Raw genomic sequence first — 21,085 nt, 5'->3', positions numbered from 1 at the left:
AATCTAAAACGCCCAGTCTTATTTGCGTGCATAGCAACATGATGGATTAATCTTAGCAACGTTGTACCTGGAAAGATTTAAAAATACAAATTGAACGCAATTTTCACTGCCAAAAAATTATCGTTTGCAACGATATGTAAAGCAGCTTTTGAGAGGTGTAGAAATCATTAATTACAACACAAATGATACTGTGCTCGCTCTCACAATTTCACTGTTTGACAGTCATATTAACTTTATCTTCTGAAGTGTTCGCTCAAAAAAATTAAAGGAATACATACATGTATGTTGAAGGTTAAACTGGCTTTTAAGATTCAGTTGTGAATTCATTTTATTTTTAATTTTTAAAAAGAATATACCTCCCCCTCCCCTTGAATGGGACACTAAAGAGCTTCAACTTATTACACGGACAAGAATCTTTCAGAAATCTTCTACTAGAGAACAACCGGATTTTAAATAATGTGAGGAAATTACATACGTGTGTGTTCATGACCTCTGAAGAAGAAATGGTGCAATAGGGATGTCCTTAATATTAATCAGGACAAATCTTCATAATAATTTGAAGTGGTATGAAAGGATAGTGTTAGTTCTACATTTAGTTGTGACTGTGCATACTAAAACTCAACGGTCTTTTAAGGCTTCTTATCCGTGCCTCTTATACAGGAAATAACCATTCGGTAATTGGATCAGTGGTCAAGTTTGATTTGAGATTTCAGCAAAGTAAACAGGTACTTTTTTAAAAAAAAAATCTTTGTGTCATATTTGTGCTATTGATTTCATGACTTGAATTAAGGTAATCAGATAATTATTCATACTCAACATGTACAGCGTTTGTTATCTCAGCGAATGTCCTGACATTTTTGCAATTATTTTCATTGAAAGGAGTCATCTTCTCTTTCTATATAAAATCAACTGTACAACATAACAATTTACCATTTTATGGTCGGATCTACAGATTTTAAAGAGGGTGTCCAATGAATATGAAAAACAAGGTGATATCGAAATACTTTAAAACTATGGAGGACATTCTAATTTTAAAAGGAGTGCCCAATAAAATTTGTCTTAAGGGAAATTAGGGATGATTAATTCTCTGATAAGAGATATAACTCTCACTATCAGGATCTGATGGTAGAGAAGCAATTCATGATGCCATTTTACATGGACTAGCGAGAAAATTTCGTTATTTTTTTTTAAATATACATACATGTACAGTACCGACCGGACACAACCTAACACCAGAGCGAACTCAAAGCGCATCCCGGGTTCGCTTCCTGGGTTCGCTCGGCGTCCGCTGCGGGTCCACTTTCAGAAAATTTGGAACCGCTCTGGGTGCGCTTCGGGTTCGCTCTGCGTTCACTCGGGGTCAGCTCTGGGTCCGCTAGAGCGAACCCGGCGTTCGCTTTCTGGGTTCGCTTTACGCACTCATGCGTGAAGCGGACCCCGCTTTAATCTTGCCGCCACTAAGCCCCGCCCCTTGTAAATTCCAAATACATTAGTGAAATCGATAATTACTGTTTTTATGGCGAACGAAAAATGTACATGTAAGTGACAATACGGAGAACGTTGATAATTTTTTAGGAATTTCACCGTACATTCGACGTAGAATTATCACTTTTTTTTCTTAACTTACAAGCTAAGTATATCTCGAAAGAAAAAGAAGAAAAGGTGTTAAATTTATTTTCAATGTTTCAATGTATCGGATGGAGTGAAATTGATAAGATTATCTTAATTTAAAAAAAGCTTTCAATTTCACTTGTTTACATTATTCATGCGTTTAAAAATAAGTTGGAACTCCAATTGTAATTGCAATTGCTAAATCGTAAAAATTAAATGTTTGAAAGACAAACAACTGAATTATGATCTTAACTATGAAATAGTGACATACTGTACACGGAAAATGCTAAGTTTTCATATTTAGCAGTTTACATTTAAGCTAGGTTGTCGTCCATTACATGTATATGTAGGTCGTGATAATCACTAAAAATTCTAACTTGACTTTCGTTTTACAGATCATTTATAATTTACTTCCATGCTATAAATCATTGTTTTATAAGGGGAGTTTAACGGAAGACTTATATAAAAAAAAAACAAGAACAATCAAAAAACCAAAACAAACAAACAAATAAAAACTAATAATTGGTCCACTGATAAGAATATATTATTTTTTTAAAGTTGTTTTCAAATGAATGATCATTTGAATAGTTTGTGTTCCTTACTGGTTCATGACCCCCCCCCCCCCCCGCCCCACTTCAAACACGTGTATAACGTGGAGCGGCATGTTAACAAACAAAGTTTTAAATGTTTAAAAATAAATAAAAACAGAAGAAAACAAACAAAACAAGAATTCAATAGCTGTAAACTCGCATGATTAAGTAGATGAAATTAAGATAATTACGGCCATTTTTTGTTGTTTTTTTCGATGAGCCCCCACCCCTCTCCGTACTCAAATTGTTTTCTATGGGCCGGTTTTTGTTCTCTCTCTTTCTCTCGTAAAGCTATTTTTTTTTTTTACTGATTTTCAGCATTCAGGTGACAGCAAATTACATGCAACGTACCAAAGAACTATGACGTTTCCAAATTCAAAAAAAAAAAAAAAAAAAAGAATAATAATTGAATTTCTCATTGATAACGTGCCCAGACGAGGTACATGTAACTTGAGGTCGAGATCTAGTAAATGAGTTTAAACTTATTTTGGTGGTAGATCCATTATGAGGTAACAATAGATTTAAACTTTATTTTTCCCGTACTTTATGGCTGTAATAGAATTATATAAAAAAATGAAGCATTTTCATGAAATTCAATTTGAAATCATAATAAAAGTAACCCCGATACCTTTATCAAATTTAATATTATTTTAAAGTAGAGGTCAAAAAGATATGAAAAACCGTTTTCTGGGAGACTGTAGGCAATCTGGATATATTTTCTTTCTCTGGATTGGAAAAGACTCCGAAATTTATACCTGATTTCCTACTTTTTTCATCGAAATTTTCAGATTAAAGAAATGTTTTTCGTTGAGTTTACCAAAAAATTATGTCCCGATACACCTTATTTTATCAAGCTATATTTGTAAAGGATCATTAAAAGAACTTTTTTCTCAAATTTGAGATATCTGTAGGCACCTTTCATTTACTTGATCTTGACCTTAAGGGGCATCGAATGTAGGGAGAGTATATACTCAGGTATACCAAGAACATGGAGACAGTATACATCCAGCTAGCAAGTGTCAATTAAAAAAAACCCACCGCAGTTGATCTTAACACCCGCAATATCTTCGAAACAGGTGGATGATTACCGACACGTGATGACCCTGGCTTCACTTGAAACTATAATTATTGAAGTGTTAAAATTAAATAACTATGACTATTACAAATGTTCAAATACAGGTACCTATGTAATGAAAAAATATATGTACGTTTTCGTATTAAGGTATTTTTTCAAGTTCAATTTACTAATGTTGGAATTACGTTTAAATTCATGCACATGTACAGAACGTACCCTTCTAGTATTATTTTTATATCCATATGAAGTATTTCGAAAATTACATGTAGTACATGTAAGAGGTTCGTGAACATGTACACCTGTTTATATATATCGACGCGAAGGAAAGTGATAAACATTTTATTTTATTTTTTTTTGACTGACTTGCAAGTAGTTACAAAAATACAAAAACATACAAAGTAAGGCCTATATGTAGGATAATTAGAATTGACAAAATAATCTTTCCCTATCTTTTAGTACAGGATTAATTAAAAAAAATATCATTGTAGTTAAAAAAAAATGAGATTTTTTCTCCAATTTACGTATTGACATAATGCACAGTTATACTGTACAATGTACATTTAATTTTTTTCATGATCAATCATTAAGATCGATAATTTCGATGCTGATCTGGATAAATTAAAACGTCCATGTAAATTGAAATAATAAATAAAAAATAATTAAATTAAAGCACGTACATGTTCTTATACTGTATCTTGAGATAATAAAATTCTATAATTTATCGAAGACCAGTTCTTTTTATTCTCCTTTTTTAAAAACAATTGTTATAACCATTATTATCTTCTTTTTTCTATTATGAATTGAAGTACTTATTGTCTGATAAATTTACGCAATGTATATTTATATATTAAGGGATTTTAAAAATATAAAGAAAATAAATATGTAACTATACATGTAACATACTATCTGGATAAACAATATATATATATAAAAATATATAATGTATTAATAGATTTTAAAAATAAGAAATATTGAAAATAGATGTGTAAATATTGCATGTTGTCTGGAGAATTAAAATATATAAATATAAAATCATGTTTAAAAATCAAATTAATAATATTTTGACAATGTACATTCACCCGCTTTGCTTGTACAATGTCAAGATTACAAACTGGCATGTTGACTGGTCGATGCGCTGATGGTCAACGCATTTTATCATTTATCCTGATTGACAGACCTGTTCGGCATGTTGATTGGTCGACGCGCTGATGTGTTAATCGCTAATCCTGATTGACAGCTGTGTTACGCGCGTTCGCTTTCTGGGACCGCTACTGAATTTGGGGTTCGCTTTCAGCGTTCGCTCTGGGTCCGCTCCGGGTTCGCTACGGGTGCGCTCCGGATTCGCTCAGGGTCAGCCCTAGCGGACCCGAAGCGAACTCGAAGCGAACCCAGAGAGCGAACCCGGGGTGCGCTCTGGATTCGCTTTCTGTTAGGTTATGTCTGGTCGGTACTGTATACAGTCATCAAAGCTCTATGATAAACTTAGTGTTATTTTCAACTAAAACTAGGCAGTTTTGATTTTTCAGACATTCAGGGGACCAAAAAGGCCTTAAGTGAACTTTGTTCTTTATTTATGATAAGAATGCATACAATTCCAGTATATCATTTAGGGCAAAATTATCCCTGTTAGAGATATCTCTCTGATCAGAGGTTTATGAACCTGAAGGTGGCAGACTGGGGTTTTCATCGCGCAGCATAGGAAAATCAAGCTTATTGAGTCTTTTAAAGCAACGATTTTCACATAGTTTAGCAAATTAAACAAAATTAAGAAATTATAGGTTAAAAAATTATTTAAATTTCAAATAATTGAATTTTTAATAATTTTTAAACTGTTCCAATTGGGTAGATAGACGTCGTAACGATGTGTTTGTTACGTTATGATAAACTGAAGTTCTTCGAGACGGGATCATGAAAATGCTATAAAAGAAAGAATTTAAATTATGCGCTTCAAATTTTGAACAAAGAGATTTGAAAATCTCGCAATTCCTTTCTAAATCATGTATTTCCATATAATCATTAGTACCTGTCATATTCTATGATACACAACAAAAACTGGAAATTTACCTAATTTTTTACATTTTGAGATGTCCCCTCTTGGAAATTAAACTATAGAATTTTGTGTTTGTTTTATGTATAATGTACAATATAGTATTACTTGTCATATATTATAATTTGAGCAAAAAGCATATTAGTGTATTTGTTAAATTTGCTTTGAAGTGTAAAAAATAGCTCTTTCCCATATATAATTAATGTACTTTTATTTTGAGACGTGGCCTAAAAAATAACCAGACGATAGATTTTCCATAAACTTGGCATTGTACACTGAAGTCAATGAAAGTTACATATGGTATAAATTTGAAATGTTTTCTTTATTGTAGTCTTCACAAAATAAAACTCCAGTTGGTTCAGGTTATTCAAGAATTGTCACGTGCTTTCAAATTTACATGTTATAAAAAGAAAATTTACTACGCTCGTTAACTATGCATCACACAGAAAAAATCCTTTGCTGAGATGATAATAGCTCTGAAAAAGATTATTTATATAGGTGGTGTAAGAATTTTTTTGGGGTCACATTAATATGCCTGCTACGTTTTCGAAAAGTAATGCTTACTCTTGTCCATCTAGCTTAATCGATTCGCTTTATATTGCATTACATATATTTCCCTATTTTCTCTTAAGATATAAATGTAGTTTTCATTTTTTTTAAAGACTGGGTTACATTTATATGTTATACTTGTCTGGTAAATACCAAACTTGATATCACATATCTTTTTGATAAGTTGATGCACTACTGCAACCCCATATAAAAGTATAGGACCTCTGTGGTCATTCTGAATGCCCGAAGTTTGACTATCTTAAAGATTTCTAAGATAATATCTACAAACACCATGTCCCCTTTGCCTACCTCGCTTCAAATTCTATTCGTGCCGATAGTTTGATCTTATACGGGATAAATGCATAACATAACAACTAGGGTAAGATATAAATATTTCAGATGCTAGTATACTTCAGAATTGAAATAAACATCAATGTTTAGTGCATTTTTCTTGTAGATATAGATATTGGCGACTAATTTTTAAAGGTAAGCTATATATTTTGGATACTCATTTATAACAGAGATAATTAAAATAAGTTTAAAACAATTTATTAGCAGTGAATAAGCTACTAAATCTCTATCACTGGACAGCAAACAGAAAAAAGTCACCAAGCGTAATTATAAGTGAGTAAAACCGTTAATAAGGTTTGTTTTATATTGTATAGTATATACTGGTAAAACTATAACTAGGGGGACGCCTCCCAAAGGTTCCTACTGGACTGTTCGGCAACAGTTAACTGATCGAATCGGGTGATGGTTGTACTTTAGATGAGACTTAACATACCAAAATACATCTAAACGCATTATATATTGAAGGACGTTTTACATCCTCTCTTTCTCCGTGTGTGATTTCATCGAGAGGCTGATTTAATTAAGTGTGGGCGTTTTTCCATGTTATTTTAGCATACAATGGATATTTTTATCTTAGTTTGCATTACCTGATTGAAGTAAATTTATAGGCTTTTATAGTGATTCTGAATGTATATAACAGCAAAATAAATTTTTATCAATTACTAAATTCAGGTTCCTTATAAAAGAAGTATAATGCTCGAGTTTCACAAATAGCAAGAAATATTTTGAATATAGTGCTTGCAACAGATCTTAAACAATAAGTTCATGCTACGGATCCATCTTTTGAGCAACTGAGCTAAATGGGTTTAATTCCCGTGATATCTTGCGCAAAAATTATCGATGTTCATGATGGTTGTCAATCATACATAAAATGGGATTGTCAATTCAATTAACCTCACGATACGATTTTGAAGAGCTACATGTAATTAATTACACTTTTGATTTTTCAATTACAAAATTAATCAAAAGGCCAGAAATGCTCGTTAAGGAAAGTTATCTGATTGCAAATGCGCGTGCATATTATCTAGATCGCGCTCTGTAGAAAACACTTGGACTGTAGTGAAAATTCTGTTGAGTGTATATACTTTTCTTATTCATTATTCCGTTTGTGAAAACTAGATACTAAAGATAGTAGAATATTGCTGTAAAATAAATAAATAAAATGATAAAAGATATAAATAATTTCAAGAATAAATACAAAAATAAATACAAAAATAAATAAATAAATAAATAAATAAATAAATAAGTAAATAAATAAATAAATAAAAATGAAATAATAATGATAATGATATTAAAATATAAAATAAATGACAATAATAATTTTAAAAAAAAATATGTAATGTATCAAGTACTGAATGTCTGTCACTGTGCATTTCTGTTGCTTTTAATAAGGGGTGATCTCGCAGAAGAAACAGAATGGTTTTTACTTGTACAGTTGATGATTAATGTAAATGCACTTTAAATTTTCAAGTCCTATGGACATACTCAACGTGGTTTTGAACCTTAATTTTTTATTCCCTGTAATATTTAAGAGTTCCAATAATGCAAAGACCTTTGTCCTATTATATAATGTCTGGTAGTGCTTAACACCTTCTATGAATCAACTTCATAAGAAATACCAGTAAAACTATATTTTTGTTATTTAAAAAAGCACACAAAGATTTTCATTATTTGAAATCGATTCAAAACTCCTGGTAAAATAGTCAAAGAACATTTGATGGTACTATGATTTTAAATTCAAAAAAACTATCAGTGGAAAGGTATATTGTTGAGTACATACACTAGACAAAATTGCTAACGCACCACTTGTTATTCTTTCTTTTGTGAATTGAACATTTTCCTAATCGGTACTAGTATATATAATACATCATCTTTTCCAATACAGTGGGATTGACAAATGTCTTGGTGTCATGACAAAAGCCTAAAATGACCTTCTTGCCCGAAAATCATTTTCTCGACATCCATTGCGCACTCTTTTTGCCCAGATATGAAGTTGGTGATTATCGATGATGGTCCTTGAGGTTACACCAGATGCAGTCTCCCAGTTAAATATCAACTAATATGCAGCGATTGACTATCATATCGCCTGCGAGTCATCCAGTACCTTTGTGTCCATACCCGGTCCAACCAACTTCCGGTTGCCCCAATTTTGTGAAACAACCTTGAAATTGTGATTTGGTGTTTACTTAATGGCTTGGCTATCTATAGTAAACATTTTTATGTTTGTTAATCTATTTGCAACAATTTTTTTTCTAGAAGAATAAATATTCTTTTCATTGTTTTAATTTTTTACAAATTCTTCCAAAGGAACCCCAGCAGACACCATACTGACTGTTTTTTAGCACGCTCCTCTAGGATCAAATGCTGCATACGGTGTAATTTTTTCCCTGATGTTTTAATTAGTACAAACATAAAGAACACAAACACAAAGAAAAAAAATTGAATTTGTTCCTCCAAAAAAAGTATGGACAAAAATTTCATTTTTTTCTTTGAAATGGACACGCTTCAGTTACCATAGTAGATATTTATCAGTTAAGACATTTAAATGCATCATTTTTTGCTTAAGTAAGATAATTATATATCAAATACATCATAAACAAGTTTTGAAAAGTAAAATATTAATTTCATTTGGTGGTGCGTTAGCAATTTTGTCTAGTGTATACATGTACTTGCGTATCTCCTTAATACTTAGGAATACTCATTTTAAATTCGATGACTGAAAAGAGGTGATTAAAGTGTGTTTCAGTTTTTGCACATCTTTTTGTGTATCAGAAGACAGTTTTATTTATATCTGAAATGCACATTTCTTCCCTCCAACTGTCAGAGATACAAATGAATATATTTATTTCATATCATTACATATGAGTCGCCCGCGTGGCGCAGTGGTTAGAGCGTTCGCTCTAGAGTCGCGGACTAAGGAGTTGATCCTTACGTCGCGGGTTAGAATCCCACTGTGGAACGTGGAGACAGGTCCTTCGGATGAGACCGTATAAACCGAGGCCCCGTGTCGCAGTAGGTGCTGGCACGAAAAAGATCCCTCACTGCTCCAAGGCCCTGAGTGCCGAGTATAGGTCAAAATTTGAAGCTCTCCACCAGCAAGTGGTGGCGTCTCCGTATGAATGAAAAATTTTCGAGAGGGACGTTAAGCAATAAACAAACAAAGAAATAAGCATACAAACATTACATATGACTTATCTCCTCCTTTACAAGTAAGCAAATTTTCCCTTTCTTCGCAGTCATTACACTCTAGCATGGAGACATTTTCTATTAATAATAACGACAACCATACATATGTAGAAATTGAGTTGTTATGAGGAAGTTTAGAGTATTATTTCCACGAGACATCGCTTAGTCATCAATTTTTAATACTTTAAGACATTTCCGGCTAAAAATTTACGAAAAGTACCATTATTAAAACATTTCTGCAAACAGCTGGCTGATATATTCTGTGGGGAATTGGAGCTCTCTTAATTTCGAAAAGGACAGAAAGTGGCGGGAAGGACACATATATGTTCAGGACTGAATAGAACTCACTAGTCATTCTACACTCTCTCTTGTTAGCTTGTCTTGTCCGCGAATAGAGATTTGGAGAAAAAAGTTTTTGGATATACGTTTTTGTTTTGTTTATTTTTAGCTCTGGTCGGAGAAAAGAAGAGCTTATGTGATGGTGGTGTGTCCGTCGTCTGTTTGTCTGTAAACTTTTTTTTTCAAAATGCTTCTACTCCTACAGTTTAGTTCTATTTCAATAACACTTCTTGCACAAGTTTTTGTTTGTTTGTTTGTATGTTGTTTAACGTCCCTCTCGAGAATTTTTCACTCATATGGAGACGCCACCACCTGCCGGTGGAGAGCTGCAAATTTTGTCCTATACTCGGCATTTACGGCCTTTGAGCAGTGAGGGATCTTTTTCGTGCAAGCACCTATACTGCGACACGGAGCCTCGGTTCATACGGTCTCATCCGAAGGACCTGTCTCCACGTCCCACAGTGGGATTCGAACCCGCGACGTAAGAATTAACTCCTCACTTCGCGATTCTGGAGCAGATGCTCTAACCACTGCGCCACGCGGGCGACTGGTGCACAAGTAGAATACACTTAGATTCTGTATATAATTCTGATTATATGATTACGTATTTCGTCTACCTGATCAATACATAGGGTTCACGGCGGGTGTGACCAGTCAACAGGGGATGCTTACTCCTCCTAGACACCTGATCAACCTCTGGAGTTTCCAATGGTCCGTGTGTTATGCCTTGTTCACAGATTTGTATTGTTTGTAGGTTTTGTGATATCAATCACCGTTGGTTGTCTTCATCTTCGTCATGATTTTCATTTTGACGAACAACTGTGAAATTCCTTTAAAGTGTTTCTCCTCAAACAGTAAAAAAGTAACACAAATATATTACACAGGATTCATTATCTTATTTTTGATTTTGACAGTCTAACCACAGAAATTTCTGTGAAATTTTTTTCAAAATTTTACTCCTCCTACAGTTCTTTTTCGATTATAATTAGACTTGGTACATATATTTATTATAATAAGGTACACATTTTTAAAAAAAAATATTCTTCATTTTGATAAAAGGTGCTGTCATAATTACAAAATTTAGATTTTGTGGATTTTTTTTTTCAAAACACGACTACATCTGCAGTTTTGTTCTGACTTCAATAAGTAGACTACATCAAGGCTTATATTTGTGTTGCCATAGCTACAAAAATGTGAAAATTTTCAGGATGCTTCTCTGCCAACAGTTTTGATTTGATTTCAACAAAACTTTATGCAAGTTTTATGTTTACGTAATTAAATAAAAGTATTCCAAGTCCAGTTGCTGCTTTTCCCTTTCTTTATTATAAGTGCAAACCAATAGAAACTTCTGGTAAGGACAATCGTTTGCTTGTATACATGTATATTAGCCTTACGAGTTCCTTTACAGAGACTTTTATTAACCATCTATTCCTCTCCTTGACTATAAAGTTTGCAATAATAACTGTAAACTAGAAACATGTTTTATTCACACAAAATTGAATGATAAAAAACTTAGGTACAAAGGATTAAAACAATTGTGGTCGTTTACAGGAAACATAAAGTATGTGTTCCCTTTAGAAATAAGTAGAGGTTCCTCGATTTTTTATGTGTGCGAGTGTGACAAATGCAGGTTTACAAGAGATGTTTGATAAGGGAAATTCGTCCGGAGTTTGACTTTTTAAAGGAAGTTTTATTAGGTATTCTATGACTCAATTTCCGTGGCACTTTTAGTTCACAAGGCTTAGCTGATTTATTTTTCTGATCAAAGTTTTTTCCATGATCCTATGTCTATCTGTCTGGAAAGGTTTTCACATTTCCCAATTTTCCCCAGTCCCCGTCGGCTAATTTGAACCCGACTTGTTACAACTTTTTGTTAATATGCAAAATCTTAGTTGCCTTAAATAAATGATCAAGTCTCTTTCCAAGAAGAAATAATCAATAAAGTTAATGCTTAACATGTTTGGGTTATTTATAAGCTCCTTGTGAAAAAGAGACACAGCTTACAATGATATCTTTTATACAATGCAGATTCAACGTTGTTCAAACGATTCAAAATCATGCCCTTAAAAATATATACTATAAAGAGCTAAAGTAACAACTTTGATACTTTGATTTACTATGAAACTTTACACTAGAGTTTTTTTTTTAAGATTAAGATTTAGAATAGTTTTCTATAGTACTTTTTTGTTAGGGTACCTACAGAAGCTAGAGTGTAGTCAATAGATATGAGGCGAGAAGGTTAGGGATGGGGTTGGGGTGAGTCAGAGTGTAAAGGGAAAAAAATTTCATACACGAAATATTTGTAGGGATGGTCCCCAACATGGAGTGAATATTTAATACACTCTAAATGTGTATTTTTTTTAGGGGGTGGGGAATCCTTGACTTTTTTTTGTTTTTTATTTACAAGCATCCTAATGTAATGTTAATTAATGCTGAAGTAAGTAAAAGTTTTGGGAGTAGGGTTATTGTCATAAGAAGGGTAAAAAAAATTACACATAGGAAAATATTTGCTCTTTTTGAAAGAAAAAAATTGACATAGATTGTAAATGTGATAAAAAATTATTATGCATTGAAATACAGTACGTAGATCAAATTGTTGAAAGCACATTTTAAGTTTAGAAGAACAATGTGATTGCGATTTCGTTCAAATATTCATTTGTCAGGATAAAAAATGTGACACATTTGAGTGTCTTATGCCAATGGGTCTTTTATCTTAGTCTGTAAAAGTGATTGTGAAGATTTTGTTATTGATAAAACGTAAACCTTGAATGAATTTAAGACCGGGGATGTGAAGGCAATCCAAGTATATTATTCTGATAAACAGTTCTATGACAACTCACCATAGATCCTTAAATGTTCTCAGACAACCACACATCTTGTTTTACTGAATTTATAATTCGCATAGAGACGTCACCAAATTGTTGTTGAAGCGTCAAAGTGTCTAGACTTTTTCTATGAATTTATACCAATGTTCTGTGTTTTTTAATCGTCTTATCCTTTTTCTTTTCGGAAAGGCTTTGTATAAATCTTCAAACTTATCTAGCTGGAAGTTCAAACACAATGCAATGCTCTGCATGATCTAGTAGCATGGATCTAGTATAATAAATCTTTCAGAGAAAATTTTTGGAAATCAACAAGTTAATGTAAACAAGAACCAAAAAAAGCTCTGTTTGATTTAAATGTTTACAGTGTAGTTGTTAATTAAATAGTGGAGTTGCATTGTAGCTGGAAAAGCTTTTACTCCATATATGCAATGAGAAACTATTTTTGGAATCTATAAACTTTTCCTTATATGTTTAATTAACAGTCAGTCCTTTTATTCATACTGTATGCTTTAATTCATATAATTTAATGTACATTAAATTTACGTTATAATTTTTATATTATTGACAGAGCAGTTTCATTTATGCATTTCATATTGACTACGAATTCTATATAATCTAAATTGTTGCTTTTTCAGGAGTATGGGACTCCGTTTATTCATACAGAAAATTAACAGATACAGAATTAGATACAGAAGATGCTTAATGCTTTTTATTGGAATTCTCTTGGTAGCCGGGGTACAAGTTAATTTTAATAAGGAGGTGGATTTCATCTACAACAACGAAAACACGGACAAGAAATGTGAATTGCCGAACTTAGACGCACATGACAAATCCATCACAAAATTTGTATATCATCTTAGACCGGTTCAGTGTGAACAAACATCGGATCTTTCTTTTGTAGATTCTAAAGGTTTTATAAGATTGAACAAAACTGCTATATCACAATCTGAAAATGGTGCTATATCATGCACCTATTCTATAATAAAGCGTTTATTGGACTTTGACGTTGAAAGCGAACAGGAAGTGGCGTTTTCAAATCCTGTGTATGTTAAAGCTGACTTTTTCATTGTGAAGTGTGAAAATGAATGGAAGTATACTGTGTATAGAAAATTACACCACAACATCGATTATAAGTCTCAAATGCAGCAGTTAAATTTTTTAAATGCATCCGATGAACAATTGAATGTGTATATATTTGGCTTGGATTCTCTGTCTAGATTAGCTGCAGAAAGAACGATTCCAATCACTCTTCGTTATGTTGAAGAAGAGCTAGGAGGTTACATAATGAAAGGTTATACGAAAGTTGGAGCCAACACATTTCCGAATCTTGTTAGCCTACTAACAGGAAAGGTCCCTTATTCGAAGGAGTTACCTCCTTTTACGGAATTCTTGGATTCATTTCCGTTTTTATGGAAAAACTTTAGTGAGGCTGGCTACACAACATTCTTTGCTGAAGATCTCCCAGAAATGGGAAGTTTTACATATTGGAAAGGTTTCAAAGAGCAGCCTTGTCTACATTATATGAGACCATATTATTTATCATTGGAAAAATTTGGTTTGCCTAATACTCACCAAATACTGCTTTCGTTGGAAAACAACAATATACATCTTGGCAAAACATCGGCTCTGTGTGTGGAAAATATTCCAAAGCATATGATGATAATGAATTATTATAAGCAATTCATCGAATTTAATGGCAATAAACGGAAATTTGCTTTAAGTTGGATGAATGAACTCACGCATGAATGGGGTAATCTTGTTCAGTTAGCTGACAACGACTTCATGTTGTTTTTTAAATGGTTGAAGGATTCAGGCAGACTCTCCAATTCTTTACTGATGTTCATGAGTGACCATGGTATAATGCAAAAAAGCATAAAAAATACCCTAGCAGGGAGGACAGAGAACCGGATGCCTTTGTTTGCCATTGTGATTCCATCACATATCAAATCAAAATATCCCCATATTCATCAAAATCTGAAAACAAATACTCGACGCTTGACAACTGCATTCGACGCGCATGAAACATTGGTCGACATTTTAGAAAGCAATTTTTTACGAAGTAAATCGCACGTGAATAAACTGAAAAACTTTCCACGTGGCATAAGTCTGTTTCAAGAGATTCCAGACAGTCGATCATGTAAAGATGCAGAAATTCCTGGTGATTTTTGTGTTTGTAATTCATACGAACCAATAAGCAATAATGAAAAAATTTCAAAAGACTTGGCTAGTTTTCTAGTTTCTTACATTAATAAGGAATTGACTAAACATGGAGGAAAATGTGCCAAACTTCATTTATTAAAGACAAAAGACACCTATTTTGTAAAATCAAATTTGCAAAGACGAAAAGAAAAGGAGGAATTTTCCATACGAAATTTGTTTTTCCAATCTGACCAGGAAGAGAAAACGTACCTGAGTGTGTTTGAAACTGTCCCCGGAAATGCATTATTTGACGCGACAGTCAGCAAAAACTACAAGGGATCCTTTAATGTCATTGGTAGAATAAACCGAGTTAACAAATATGGCAATCAATCGTCTTGCATAAGCGATAAATTTTCTAAACCTCTTTGTTACTGCAGCTGATGAAGTTATTTGGGTTATTTCGTGATTGGTTCTGATTTTACTCTAGAGCAAAAGAGTGTTATTATTCAGGGATATTAGTGTATAAAGGATAATGAATTGCCTAGTAGTTTAAAAGATTTATGTAACTCAATTTTTCTTTCTCAGGGATATATTTGTATAAAATCTATACTTAAAATGTGTTTTTTTCCCAATACGATGCAATAGAATTATTCAGCGAGATTTGAGAACTACTCGGTGAACTAGATGGATTTTTTTTCTAAAACACCGAATTAATTTCAATCAAACTTTCTTCAAAGTAAATTTGCTGTAAGTCAATTCAATTTCATTCAACATTTTTCCAAACGCAATTCATAAACTTTTCTATTTATAAAATAAGAAGTAGGTGCACATGTTTCTCCTCTCCAACTATTCCCCTGGTCATTACTACAATTGTACATGACATTTGTCCTTCAAACATCTTGGAAAAGATCAAAATAAATGAAACAAAAATATTTGTATCATTATTTCAGCATCTCGTTGACCAGGACCTTTGATATGTTCATAGTCCTTACACACCTGTAGATATTCAGCAGTTTGAATTCATTTAAAGGAGTTCAAAGCCCTGACTTGGATTCAATTCTCATTTAACTGTGAACTTGACATTTCAGATAATACTTAATTTATGTAGTTACGAGTTATGACACATCTTCACTATACACCAGTAGTTCATCAAGAACAGCATACTGACCAACGGTTAGTAAACCAACGGTTTAAGAGCTATGAACAAGACATGATTTCAAGATCTAGCTGCTCACTGAGACAACTACAATCTCAAAGTTGAAATCAAACAATGGTATCAGAGTTATAGCCAAAACTTTATTTTACATGTACAATCTCAGTGACCTTGAACTTTGAAATATGTGATTTGAGTTAAAATCATGACACACCTATAGGTACAAATAGGACTTCATTTGGCAGACCGGATTACGCCGAATGCGCCTCATGACTTTTGGTAACCTGGCTTGTTTCTTAATTTGACCGAGGCGAGTACATCGGCCTTTGCCGATATCGTTGGTTTGAAACGACTGGCGAGGAATTCGCCGGTTTTAGAGGTATATGGCGGGAAGATATAACGAGTGTTAAAATGCAGGTACTTTTTAACAAATGGGAATGTTCCTTAATTTTTTGCATTTCTCAAACAAATGTTCATTCATACATTAAAAATCTGTTATTATTTAATTTTGTAAAAAGAAAATCTTCATGCTTTCTGATATAAAAAGGGAATATAGGATGGGAACATAAGATGAGCGAGCTCTTATAACGTGTACGAGCAAAGGGAATTCGTGTTAGAATCTCTGCATTGTTCAAAGAAATATGAGTCAAGGTTGAAAAATTCTTAATTTAAACTCCCAGTCCTCTTTGGGTGCATAGCAACATGATGGATTAATCTTAGCAACGTCTTACCTGGAAAGATTTATAAACAAGAATTAAATGTAATTTTCACTGCCAGAAAATTGTCGTTTGCAACGATATGCAAAGCGGTATTTGAGAGATGTAGAATTCATTAATTACAACACAAATGATACAGCGCTCGCCCTCACGGTTTCCCCGTCGGACAGCTATATTAACTTTACCTTCTGAAGTATTCTGTCCAAAAATTAAAGTAATACATGCATGTTGAAAGTCAAACTGGTAAAGATTCAATTCTCGATTCATTTTTTTTTTAAATTTTGATAATCAATATGCCCCCTCCCTTTTAATGCGGATAGGATACCACACAGATTCAACTTATTACACGGACAAAAATCTTTCAGAAATCTTCTACTAAAGAACAGCAAAGCTTCAAATAATGCGAGCAAAATAAATAATTGTGTGTTGAAATCATAACCTCTAAGGAAAAAATGGTGCAAAAAGTGATGTTCCTAACATTATACTGGATAAATCTTCGTAATAATTTGAATTATGAAGGGATCCTTTATATTGTCTTAAATATGGCCAAAATTTAAACCATGATCTTGCAAAGGAAGAGGGATAACTCTAGGTTATATATCCTGATTTATTTTCTATATAATAATGTCACGAATAATCTAACAGCCTCCGCCGTGAAATAGTTTTTATGCTATTTACCCATGGTGAAATAGTCATGAAATTATTCACCAGCAGCATTCAATTTCCCTCGCGTATTTACTCAGAACCTAGTATTCGGAAAAAAGGAATTTTATTGTCCCCTTGGAAAGCAAGGGGGGGGGAGGGGGGGGGGCGTCCCCCACTTTTTTCTGAGTATAGTATTTTGCCATAGTAAATTTTCTTTAAGATACTGATTGCCCCCCCCCCCCTTTTTGTTGTAAGGTCGAGAAGGTCGAGCACTGGCAAATTCCAGGATTTGGACAGTAAATTAGGTTTTTGTTTTGCTTCTCAGATAATTTTGGGAAGCTCCCCCCCCACCTTTGGTCAGTTTAGGTTTTTTTTTCCTTGTCAGATTTTTGGGGAAGTTGGTCCCCCCAACTTTTGAAACCGTTGCTTTGGGCCTGGACAGCAAATAAAGGTTGCTGTTTTGAGGGACAATAAACTCGCTGGTGTCCTCATAGACAGTAAATAAGTATATATCAATGATTTGGACGAAGGCCGTGCTCCTTCGTCCAAATAATCAGGATACACTGGAATAAATGTACAATCACTGATATGCAAAAATATGTTCTTATTTCAAAAACGAGATCTAAACATGAGATTATACATCAATAACAATCCAAGACCAATGAAATGCATTATTCTAATCACTTGACTAAACTGACCGAGGCATCTTTCCTGTAGTTCTTTACAGATTAAGCATACATTAGCGTAATATAATAATTAGACTTGGTTTATATCCGCCAACAGTGAAGAAAGTGTGTCTTCCTATCAAGTTATATTACAAACTTGGACTAATACCTATTAAATTTGTCAAGATACTAACAATTAAATGAAAAAAAAATCATGTGTTTTATTATTTTTGTTGTTGATGTGTGCATAGAATTATTTACGCGGTTCAGTTTTGCTGCATAAATACATTTAATTCACTTTAATTAAAAAAAACCCCTCTGCAACCATGATACAAACATTAATAAATATTTATGTTTTTATCTTCAACAATAATTATGTCAAAATTTGTCACGGTATGCTTAATTGATCAGAGTTTCATCTGTTAAAAAAGCTGCTATATTTACAATAAAACATATAGATATATAAACATATTCGGATTTATGGTCTTTCTCCTAAAGAAAAAACTTGTTTTGAAAATTTACTTTGTAGTGCATTACCTATTCTAAATGTGAGTCACAAACGATATTAAAAAATTATGGATTCTATTTTTTCCCGATTTAAGAATATTATTTTTTTTGAGAAATATATTTACCTCTACATCAAAAATTATAAACAAATTGCATTTTTTAAGGAAACTCTAAACATTATTGAAAATGATTTAGGACTTCATTCTATCATATGAAAGTGTACATATTTATTTTATCTAGTTCATTTCCATGATACAGTACCTGCAAAATTTTTCTAGGAAAAATGTTTGAAGACAATGAAGTATTAGTGAACAGAAATCACTCGCTTACTTACACTGGAAAAAAAAATGTTTTCGATTTCAAGGTCTTATATGATGTGAGAATACTACAGTCTACTTCAGATTACTACTAATTAGATTAACTGATATTTTTCAGTATTACAACCATAGCAAGAGTTGCCAAACAATGAAAAATATCATTTTTTCCTAAAATATATTACAAAGACCTTTCTTTATTATCTGATCATATTTCAACTCATAATTTATTTTATTTTTTAAAATGTATGACTTACCAAAATTATTGCTTTTCAATACTTTGTTCCCATGGTAACGTATGTAATACTAGGTAAATGTTTCCCCAAATATTTTTATCATACGTACATGTATATACATGAAGTATTTGACTCTTAGAATCAGTCACTGTCACTTTTCTGCATTGTTATTATTTTTTATTATCATGTTATTATCTGACCATATTCAAGAATGATTTATACATTTTTTCCAAGTTTTTTTTAGATGGACAATTGAATGCACATTTGTTCGGACAATTCTCTTATTCTGGCTTGATGTCAACACATGCCGTTTTTTAAACTAGGGATGCCAATTTTGTCAATAATTCATAAATAATATTCGAATATTCAATGAAAGTATTCGAATATGTTCGAATATTCGATAAAATTTAGTTAATTTTAAATATGCATCATCCTATCTCATGACAGATTTGAAAGTAAAATTGGGTGTAAAATTGTGTGTGTACAGTAAGGAATTCAACATTTGCTATTTGTCGAAGTTTCAAGTAAATAAATTGATTCGAGTATACATGTATACAACCAAAATCGAATTTTTAAAAATTATATCTTAAAGGCTCTAAATGATGAACTGATCGTCTTTCCAAGGGCGTGATTGTCGCATATTCTTCATATTTAAATGCATATAATAAATTACAATTATCTGCCTAAAAAGAGATGTAAAAATAATTCTTGCTTTAATGATTTTGAAATATAAACAAACACTTTCATATATTTGTAGGTAATTAACTATTTTCGCGAAAATGATTTTAAAAATTAAGAATATGTACAACCCGAGATTATTAAGTAATGAATGCATTTATTCTGAAATTGGGCCCCCTTTATGGTATTACAAACTGTCATTCTATTAAACAATTAATTCAATGATCAATGAATTTATTTAGACTAATAAACTCTTCACATCCTTTAGAAATTCTAAGAAGGGTTTCATTTTGTTGTCCTTGATTGCAGATCAAATCATAGTAAAAGAAGGGGACTTTATACCGAAGTACCATCAGCTTAAAATTAAACAAAATCTTTTGGTACAACACTGAGTGTTTACATGTCACTACATAACCAGTAATCCAGTGCAACCCCTCCAAAGAGTTGATTTCGGGGAAAAATATTCATCAGAGATACTTAACTCAAAACGGAATAATTTAGTAGAACTATAAAATCACACAGTACATGTGGTAAAAGAAATTGAAAATATAGAAATGGAAAAATATCGTTAGTAAATGGAACAGGGATAATTCTAGCTCAATTCCAATCAAAATTAATGATAGTTATATATTTTTTTTATGAAATCTGAAAAAAAAACGAATATTCGAATCGTAAATTCTTATTCCAATGAATATTCGAAACTCGAATGTTCGTTGACATTCCTGCTTTAAACATGTCTCACAAAGTACAGTATCTGGCCAAAAATGAGCCATAATTTTATTTTTTCACTAAATTTCATTGAAGTATGACTTTTTGAAAAAAAAATCATTGCTATGTATTTTTGTAGCTTATGTTTTACAGATATATCATCACAGAATGCAGAATTTTTGCAGTTTCATTTCATTGCTTCAAAATAATAGCATCGTAAGAAAGAATATTTGAACAATTCTGCATATTTATATGAAGAATCATGGATATTGGGCTAAAGTTGACCTCAAAGTAAGTTTTTATTAAAACTGATTTTTCAATGAAAGATATAATGAAAAAAGGAAATTATGACTCACTTATGACAAATACTGTACATGTTGTCCTGACTGTTCTTAAAGGACTTATCGCATGATTCTTAATTATTTGAAATTAATAGCGTAAAACGTTCCTTATGACCACAGTTTATAAACTTAGTGTTTTTACTGCGGATAAACCGCGGTAATTAACCAATTACTGACTCAAATGAAAACCCTGAATTAAAAATCTAAGTTAATTAGATAGCGATCACGTGACCCTGTGACGTCAAAGGCGACAATGGCTGATCAGCTCTTCACGTTAATCTTACTAAAATATTCTGCGTTGTGGACGACCAAATCACTGATTTTATCGATATGAAATTGAATATCTAACCTTATATTTTAGAACTGTCAGCAAGCAAAAATCTGAAAAGTCTGTTAACATTGTAAAAATA

General features: G+C 32.4%; 1 protein-coding gene across 1 annotated transcript; it reads left to right on the top strand.

The window, feature by feature from the left end:
• Positions 1–13,271: 13,271 nt before the first annotated feature.
• Positions 13,272–15,290, top strand: LOC133202427 (uncharacterized). The gene has a single exon (XM_061338245.1). The coding sequence runs from the start codon at positions 13,276–13,278 to the stop codon at positions 15,151–15,153; it is 1,878 nt and encodes a 625-aa protein (XP_061194229.1). The 5' UTR covers positions 13,272–13,275; the 3' UTR covers positions 15,154–15,290.
• The last annotated feature ends 5,795 nt before the right edge of the window (positions 15,291–21,085 follow it).

Source organism: Saccostrea echinata, unplaced genomic scaffold (genome assembly GCF_033153115.1).
Source record: "Saccostrea echinata isolate AGI-Se365-2 ecotype Australia unplaced genomic scaffold, CSIRO_AGI_Sech_v1 ptg000047l, whole genome shotgun sequence".
In the NCBI taxonomy this organism is placed as follows: domain Eukaryota; kingdom Metazoa; phylum Mollusca; class Bivalvia; order Ostreida; family Ostreidae; genus Saccostrea; species Saccostrea echinata.
This window is presented reverse-complemented; position numbering and strand designations above follow the sequence as displayed.